Genomic DNA, 9,963 nt, shown 5'->3' with positions numbered 1-9,963 from the left:
GCAAAAAATCTCTTAAGATTCTCAGTTTTCAGTTAATGTTTTTGCGTGTATCCATGTGTAGCACCCCATGGGCATATATTTTTAAAAAAGAATTCTAAAACTCATTCTACAATTATTTTTAGTGGCAATAGCATATTTAGGTTATGGATTTCCTTAAGCTGATTATTGATTCTCAGAAAAAAAGCCTTTTTTCATATTTTAAGGTAGACAAATTTTCTAATTTGTTCTCATAATAAATTTTTTTGTTCTGTAAGTATGAAAAACTCTTTTGGAGTTCATTCAGGGATTATTTATAAATGATTAAAAAAAAGTCTTCATGCAAACACTGAGTGTTTTATTTACAACAATGATAAATCAGAAGATGCACATAAATGTAACAAGGAAATACTAAAGCTATATAAAAATTCTAAAAACCTATTATTCTATTTGAATCCACACTTACACAATTATTGCTAATTTTGAAATTTAAGAAAAGATCGCATCTACTTTATACTGTACAAAGTTGGCTCCCACTGATAACATCCAAAGTAAAACATTAATTTCCCTGAAGGCCATTTCTGCACTGAACTGACAAGTGTGCACAAAATTTTAGAGATGATTAAATCTGAATTTTATGTTGGAACTTACAGTGTCAATACATCCAAAAAGGGCAATAGAATTTCACTGTTCTGTGTCTTTTCTCCAATTTTTCAGTTCTAAAAATGATTCTTTCTTACCTGTTTAAATCAACTGCAACTTTTAAGTGAAAGGGACCATAATGTATGCGCTAGTATTCTTAGGTAACTCTGATTTTGACATATCCCTTTTTCTCTCTCCACTACTTCTTTTCTTCGGACATTATTCCTATTCCATAAAGAAGTGATATAAATTTAGTCCGATTACACACATTTTTCTCTGTGTAAAAGAAAGATTTAAAACTTATGGGGGTGGAGTGGAGAGTGTGATCAAAAACAGTGGGGGGAGGGAAATGCACTGGATAACGGTGATGGCACATGGGTGATTTGGTGATGGGAAGCCCAAGGGGATTACAACTGAGCTGGATAAATGCACAAAATTATGTAAAAATTAACTATTATTTTTAAAAAGTTATTTTTAAAAAGCCAGTGATTTTCTTATGACTGTTTCCCTTCTTATTCTTGCATTTAGTCATTGACCAGGCTGGCATGGCAGAAGAAAATAAGACACAGGTAACTGAGTTTGTTCTCACAGGACTTACAGATCGTCCCGAACTCCATGTGCCTCTGTTCCTGGTGTTCTTGGCCATTTACCTCATCACCATGGTGGGCAACCTTGGACTGATTTATCTCATCTGGAGGGACCCCTGCCTTCACACCCCCATGTACTTATTCCTTGGCAGTTTAGCCCTTGCAGATGCTTGTTCATCTTCCTCTGTGACCCCCAAGATGCTGATGAATTTTCTATCTAAGAATCATATGATATCTCTCTTTGACTGTATGGCCCAGTTTTATTTTTTTGGTTCCAGTGCAACCACAGAATGTTTCCTGTTGGTGGTGATGGCCTATGATCGCTACGTAGCCATATGCAATCCTTTGCTTTATCCAGTGGTGATGTCCCATGGACTCTGTACTCAGTTTATAGGTGTCTCATATTTCATTGGGTTTTTACATTCAGCAATTCATGTGGGCATGTTATTTAGGTTAACTTTCTGCAGGTCCAATGTAATACATTACTTCTACTGTGAAATTTTACAACTGTTCAAAATTTCTTGCATTGATCCTACACTTAATACACTTTTGGTTTTTATCTTTTCGGCTTTTATTCAAGTCTTGACATTTATGACCATCATGATTTCTTACACTTGTGTCCTCTTTGCCATCCTGAAAAAGAAGTCTGAAAAGGGCAGGAGCAAAGCCTTCTCCACATGCAGTGCCCACCTGCTCTCTGTTTCCTTGTTCTATGGCACTCTTTTCTTCATGTATGTGCGTCCTGGTTCAGGTCCTGCTAAAGATCATGACAAAATGTATTCTTTATTTTACACAATAATAATACCTTTGCTAAATCCTTTTATTTATAGCCTGAGAAACAAAGAGGTTATAGGAGCCTTAAGAAGAATAGTGAAGAAATAAATACAGTTTTCAAACTGTTTCTTCTTTATCTTCTGCTAATAATGAAAATTCCAGGTCCCATTGATAAGGCATAGCTCTGCCATCTTCCCAAAAGGGTCACAGTTAGGATGGTCCCTGAGATCTCTGCCAAGAATTCAGATTCCTGTTATGCTTATCTGGGTGTGGGTCTGGTGTAAATTTGGTAACATCATTTACACCTAAGTCATTTAGAAACACTGTGCTACAATTTTACCTGAGCATTTTCCTTTTGTAAATTAGTTATCTTCCAGGAATTTTCAAAATTCTAGGTAGCAACTGAGCATTTTACTGATAAATTGCTGTAACTGGGGCTGGCATATGGGGCTAGTCATTCATTTTATGCATGAACACAACCCACCACTGTGGAGTTACAAGTCATTAAGGCTTTTTAGATATCTGTCATACTGGTAACTTCAGTAGATCGATGAAAATAATATTCTGTTTCTTATCCGAATATATTCCTGAGAAGAAATGTACTGTTTAATGACTAAAGTGAAATGTTCAGAAAAAAAAAAAAGGTCAGTTCCTCAGAAGAAAAATAGAAGCTGGCATGAATTTAAAATATGGATCATTGGACCTCCCCAGTAGTGCAATGGGTTAAAAGCATAGCACCGTGAAGTGATCTGCAGCCACTGCAGTGCAAATTTGATTCCCCACCAGGGAGGTGACCCACATGGCATGGCAGACCTCTCCTGACCCAGCCGCTGCTCCCCTCAGCAGTGTAGTTCAGTACATCTGCCTGTTCTGCTCCCCACTCTGTCTCTGGTGAATCCTCTCACCTCACATACCTCCTACCTTGTATGCATAAATAAATAAATCTTTTTAAAAGGATCATCAAAATTAGCAGCTTATTTTTCTATTTGTACATAATATTTTATCAAGGATAGTGCATGTAGAGAGAAATTTAATAATTTACCAATTTAAGGCTATATGAGTGTAGAAAAAAGCAATTTCAAGCTCATCCTTGTGCTTGCTTTACTATGCCTATCAATTTTAGCAGGAGCTGTGTGGGAAGAGGGGGAAAGCCTGGATCAGAGGCAAGAAGCTGGTTTTGTAAATAAAGGTATGGGTGAATACTTGCGGAAATGTATTATTCACCACTACTTAACTTCCAATTAAGGGATGTGCTCACTTAAAATTTATTCAAATTTACTTTAGGATTATTGTACATCGATGGATGACTCCATTCCTCTCTTAGAAAAACTGTGTAGAGCTCTCTCCTACCACCCCCAGCACATTCAGATAGGAAAACCTATTATACAAGATGAGAGCTAAAGTTAAGTTGTTGAAGAATGAGAACATACCTGCTGATGTAGTATTTTTAAAAGCACTTTGGTCAAGTGAGTATGTCCAGCAAATATACTATAAGTATTACCTACAAATTTAAGCATATAATAAATCTGTTTTATAATAAATTTATCATGTGCAGATATTAGAAAAAGTCAACTTGTTTGGTTGCAAAGTTAATTCCAATTGGTCACCAATAAAATTTCTTTAAAAATAACCTATATGGGCGCTCCCTGGTGGCATAGTGGGTTAAAACACAGTACTAAGAAGTTAAAGCCACTTCAGCATGAGTTCGATTCCCGCCCTAGAGGTGATCCACATGGCACAGCAGACCTCCCCTAACCTGCTGGCTGCTCCCCTCAGCAGTGTACTTCATCAGTCTGCCTGTTCTGCACCCCACTCTGTCTCTGGTGAATCCTCTCACTGCCCCTGCACCTCTGGCCTGTACCCCAGTTCTGTATGCATAAATAAATAAATCTTTTAAAAAAAAAAAAACCTATATGACCAAATTTATTTTCTTTTAAAATCTATCTGCACATGCAGGTGATTTTCTATTACAGTGTTTGTAACACTGTGAACTTAATCTGTTTTGTTAATATTTTTATTTTATTTTGAGTAAAACCCTGGCTTTTTTAGAGTAATCCCTTAAATAATTATTTATATAAATGCAAATTCATTTATTTCTTAATCTATGAGGTACAACATGTTTTATTTGTAGTATGTACAGAGATGTATTATGATTTTTACTATTTTTATAGTTGCACAGAGATTATAAAATTGTATAGGTTTATTTTCAGTAAATACCAGCTATTATAGCACATTGAGAAAAAAGGGTAAAGAGTTGAACACTGGTCTTGAGAATGATCATTTTTGTTATTATAGAAAAAAACCTTAATTTTTAAAAGTAAATAACTCTAGGAATGTCGGCACAAGTACTTTTGGGGTTAGCTAACCTCTGAAGAGGCAACGTTAGTTAAATAAGGAAGGTGGGTAATGGAACAAGAAGAGGGGGACACAGGAGGAGATCACTTGTTGTTTGACATGAGAAAATACTGGCAAAGGCAATTTTTCTTTCCATATAAATATGTTAAGTACTTTTGGAGAACAAGGATAAAGGGGACAATGTTTACTAAAACACAGCCTCTATTCAAGATCACAGTTAACAAGTTAACACTGGCCTTGAGAGTGACCATATTTGCTAAATACAAAAAAAAAAAAACCTTAACAAGGTACCATGAGAATGATAATCATATGAAATAATGAGAAACCACTCAAGGGAAATTTGAAAAAGTTTGGTGACAGGAAATTAGGTAACAGTTCACTAAATAACTTAATAGTCTCACATGAGGAGCAATGGGCATTATTAGTAGATATTTCCATCAGTTTCTAAATCATCTCCTCTAAAATTAGTGCGAGGCTGATAATGAGAAACTCTAAGTTGAGATTCAAATTATTTGGGCATTAATTAATTAAACCCTTATTATTTTCAACCCTTATTTGCCTTGGCTCCAGTAAGGTCTTTATCAGCTAGCAACTCTCATTTCCTTCTTCCTTCCTGATTTTCATCAAAGCCAGGATATCTGGCTCTTTACAACTCAATCATGGTATGTATGATGGCCTTAGTTGACTGGCTCTCAAAATATACTTGGAATAACCAACAAAAAACACAGAGGTACAGTGTCGTCAACAACAGACCACATAATGACAGTCTCTCAGGCAATACCATATTGCCTAGTAGTAGGTTATACCATCTATGGTGCTTTCATGACTCAAGATCACTTCATGATGTATTTCTCAAACTATATCTCTTTAGTTAAATGATGCATGACTGTAAAGTTAACAAAAATATTCCATATTATAAAAAAAAAAAAAACTGAGAGAGTTCATGCTTAGTAGACCTGTCTTCAAATAAAGGAAATTTTTCAAGCCAAAAAGAAATAAACCAGAGAGTAACTTAAAACCATACAGTGTAACAAAGAGACAGTAAATATAATTAATTTTCTAATTATAAGAATATAATTACATTTCCCTTTTCCTTTTTCTGTGAGCTGATTTAAAAAGCAGTTGTACAAAATGGTATGTATAAAATTGGGGATATAACATAGAAAAGTGTAATATATTTGAAATCAGAGGAAAAGTGAAGCCTATAAAGCTAAACAGCTTTATTAAATTTTGCTTAGTGTGCTCCAGATATTAAGTCCTAGGGTACCTTGGCGTTAAGTGGGCAGCATCAGGGACAGTCCAAGGCAGGGACTTCAAGAGCATTGAGGCTCTAAGGTAAGGAGAGTAAATTCTACCAGGTGCTAATCCAAACATGCTCCAGAGATGAAGTCAGAAAGTCCAGGAGGACTAAGTAAACAAGAACAGGACAACTTAAGAGAGTACATCTGGCCCTCCCTGGTGGCGCAGCGGTTAAAGGACAGCACTAAGAAGCTAAAGCCACTTCCGCATGAGTTCGATTCCTGCCTGCCCTGGAGGTGACCACATGGTGTGGCAGACCTCTCCTGACCGGCCCGCTGCTCCCCTCAGCAGTGTACTTCATCAGTCTGCCTGTTCTGCTCCCCACTCTGTCTCTGGTGATGCCTCTTGCTGCCCCTGAGCCTCTGGCCTGTACCCCAGTTCTGTATGCACAAATAATAAATCTTTTAAAAAAAAAAAGAGTACTTTTTTAGACAGGGAGGTCAAAGGAGAAACTCTAAGGTAACATCTGGGGAAATGGGCACATTTGCCTGGTGGAGTATGGCCAAGGGGGGAAAGAGCCAGTCACGAAGTAGGATGATGAGATTTTATTGGTAAACAAGAGAAAAAAATTTTGAATATCCCCTAGACACAAGACCATGGATCTTTTGCTGCTTTTGGCATCCCTGCTTTGGTCTTCGATTTTGTTCTTTTTCCTCTACGCTTTTTTGTTCTCTAAATAAAGATTTACTTTTGTCATCTTATTCATCTGAGAGTCTGTCTACAAATTCCTTTTTACAACTTTGTGGGACAACAACCCAACGTGATTCAAGGGCTAAATTCCTGTCTTTTCATAAATAGACCAGCGTGAAAAGTAGCAGAAATAGGTGGAAAACTGGATAGCTATCCACAAAAGATTGAAACTAGACAACTACTTCACACCACCATAAAAATGACCTCAAAATAGATTAAAGAGTTGAATATACAACCTTACACTATAACATAGATAGATGGAAATAGGCAAAACATGCCATGTTGACTTCAGGGGTATCTTTGGGTACTCCAATAGCAAGGGAAACAAAAGAAAAAACAAACAATGGGATTGTGTGAACTAAGTTTTTGCACAACAAAAGAAATTATCATTCAAATGAAGAGATAACCACTTAATAGGATAAATATTTGCACATCATACATCTGCCAAGTGGTGAATATTCAAAATCTACAAAGAATTCATAAGACAACAGCAGAAGAAATAATCCAATCAAAAATGGGTAGAAGAGGCCCTCCCTGGTGGCGCAGAGGGTTAAAGCACAGCACTGAGAAGCTAAAGCCACTTCCGCATGAGTTTGATTCCTGCCTGCCCCGGAGGTGACCACATGGTGTGGCAGACCTCTCCTGACCTGCCCGCTGCTCCCCTCAGCAGTGTACTTCGTCGATCTGCTTGTTCTGCTCCCCACTTGTCTTTGTTGAAGCCTATCGCCGCCCCTGAGCCTCTGGCCTGTACCCCAGTTCTGTATGAACAATTAAATAAATCGTAAAAAAAAAAAATGGGTAGAAGAATTATTAAGACACTGACACATTTAAAAAATACTCATCAGGTCCTCCCTGGGGGCGCAATGGGTTAGGACCCAGCACTGCAAGCTAGGGGCAGCCACTTCAGTGCAAGTTCGCCTGGGGATCATTCACAGGGCACAGCAGACTTCTCCTATCTCGCCTGCAGCTCCCCTCAGCAGTGTACTTCCTCAATCTGCTTGTTCTACTCCCCACTTTGACTCTGGTGAATCCTCTCACCGCCCCTGTACCTCTGGCCTGTCCCCCAGTTCTGTATGTAAAGATTTATGTAAATAAATCTTTTAAAAAAAAAAAAGCTGGGGAAATATTTATTAGAAAAAATAATCATCATCAATTATCATCAGGAAAATGAAAATCAAACTACAATGAGATACCATCTCTCTCTTGTGAGAATGGTCAGTATAAACACCAGAAAAGGAACAAGTGTTGTCAAAGGTGTGACAAAAAAGACCTCATATTATGCTGATGGTAAAGTAGATTGGTCCAGCTTCCATGCAAAAAAGTATGGTGGTTTCTTAAAATATTAAAGAGCAGCTCTACCATATGATCCAGATATTCTACTCCTAGGTATCTACCTGAAGAATCCAATAACACTAATTTGAATGGATATGTGTACTCCTAGTATGGAAGTACTCAAATGCCCAAGGATAGAAGACTAGATAAGGGAGAATTGGTATATATACACAATAGAACACTACTCAAATATTAAAAAGATGGGTTCCTGTCATTTGCAACAACATGGATGGAACTGGACATGATAATAGTAAGCAAAGTAAGTCAGGAGAAAGACAAAAACCAGGTGGTGTCATTTATATTTCTAATATAAAGAAACCACACAAAAGGTCAGAAAGAACCAAACTAATAATAAACTCTAAATTCTGAGTATAGAACTGAGGCTACCAGAGGGAGAAGTTGGAAAGCAGGATGTGGAGGGGCTAACTAGACTAGGATGAAGGACTATAGAAGTCCTGGTGATGGGTGAGCGTGGTAACACCTGAAGAGGTATGACTTTATACATCTGAAGCATATCATTATCAATCATAGCTATCATAAATGCTATAAACCAATGCAAGTTAAAATTTTTTTTTAAATGAAGCAGACAGTGATGCCATTACTGTGAAGAACAAAATAGAATGAGGGTCCTGTTTGTCATGGTGTTAGAAAAGACTCTAAATTTGGATTTGAACATGTTCACTTTGATTATTCTTAAAACTTTGGATGACTCAACGAAGTGGTTGGAATATGGCAATATTAAGAGAAATAAAAGAATACAAAACTGCTCAGGGGAAGGTTGTCAAGTTGCCTTACAGTGATGCTAACAACAAAAAGTGTGGTTTTAATTATTACACCAGGGTGTGTCTGGGGAAGGACTCACTGATTAGTTCACAAAGCCCAATAGAACAATGTTGCCTTCATCCTATAGGGAATCCACCGGTAACTTTCACTGAGGGAATTCCAAGGTTCTTTTTGCATTTTCAGGAATGTATACAATTTTAAAAACTCATATATATATATATATATATATATATATATATATGCACTTGAAGTTCCCAAACAAAACCTTTGTAGAAGTGATTGCTCCCTTATTCTATAACTTCCACTGTTTTGGTTTTAGGTTTTAAGTGGAAATGCAGTCATGAACATGGAAACAGTGCTAGCCTTGTCAATTTGGCAATTTATGATGACTCTAGCCCTAATGTAGAATATGGCATGTGGGAAAATAAGTCTTTTATGTTTTTTCTTTGGGAAACAACCAATCTTTCTTTAGAAAACATCACTTTTTCAATCTCTTCAGGACTTGCTGGTGAGGACACTGACTTAATTTACATTATTTATCATTTTCCAATTTGCCTATTTGATGATGAAATATAGAGCTAAGAATTGAAAGTTCTAGTAATCCTAAAATATTTCCTGTTTCTCTTCAGGATTGACTACCATAGGTAGTAATTGTTTTACTGTTTAGAAGATAAGTGTATTAATGTTTCTTAATGAACAGAATAATAGGAAAGTAAGACAAGAAGGAAAAATCAGAGGCTATCTCATGCTACAAGATTTTTTGGTCTATGAACAAATAAACTCTTTGCTCAAACATCCTTAATATATTCATGGAATCATGAGAAGATGTGTGAGGATCATTAAGGATAACTTTCGCAGTTTCCTTAATTTCAAATGAATAGGGATATGTATTTTAGCTACATCTATTATCAATATAGTTACAGATGTATCTGTGTGTTTAAATCTTATGGGAAAAGATTCCAACTACCTAATAGCTCTTGGCTTAAATATAAATGCCATAATATCAATTATGGGCTTAGGGCGCAAGAAAGTAAGCAGGCTCATTCAGAGCAAAACTTCCATTTTGGGAACTAAATGACTTTCTCTGGGTGTCCATACGACCAGTTTTCAGCAGAGACATATGTCATTATTCTTGTTGTTTGTGTTATTTCAAATATATGTTCATAGCTAATTTTGTTTCCTTCTACTCTCAGTGTATCTAGTAAATAACAACTCACCATTCTCTTTAATGTTAATGATTAAGAGAAATATTGCTTTTGGACCTTTTGTAAAGCTGAGTAAATTCTATATAGATAAATAGGCTAATTTTTAATGTATTTTAATCAAAAGATTACTTGTCAAAATTGTGTTATTTATTGTAGTTTGAGCAACAACTGACTATACATTAAATCACAGGTGAGTTTTCTCCTACTAGGTATTCTGAGAATCTCTGCATTCAGCTCCAAATATCTTGGAATCACTGCTTATGGATTTATTTTTACTTAAATTTATATGTCTTAGAACAAAATCAAATTAGTCAAAGATC

General features: G+C 36.4%; 1 protein-coding gene across 1 annotated transcript; it reads left to right on the top strand.

Moving 5' to 3' along the window:
• The first annotated feature begins 1,163 nt into the window (after positions 1 to 1,163).
• Positions 1,164 to 2,087, top strand: LOC101636563 (olfactory receptor 5AC1-like). The gene has a single exon (XM_012732035.1). The coding sequence runs from the start codon at positions 1,164 to 1,166 to the stop codon at positions 2,085 to 2,087; it is 924 nt and encodes a 307-aa protein (XP_012587489.1).
• The last annotated feature ends 7,876 nt before the right edge of the window (positions 2,088 to 9,963 follow it).

The sequence above is a fragment of the Condylura cristata genome, unplaced genomic scaffold (assembly GCF_000260355.1).
Source record: "Condylura cristata isolate star-nosed mole 26May11 unplaced genomic scaffold, ConCri1.0 scaffold00003, whole genome shotgun sequence".
In the NCBI taxonomy this organism is placed as follows: Eukaryota; Metazoa; Chordata; class Mammalia; order Eulipotyphla; family Talpidae; genus Condylura; species Condylura cristata.
Note: the sequence above shows the minus strand (reverse complement) of the source record. Positions and strands in the feature narration are given on the sequence as shown.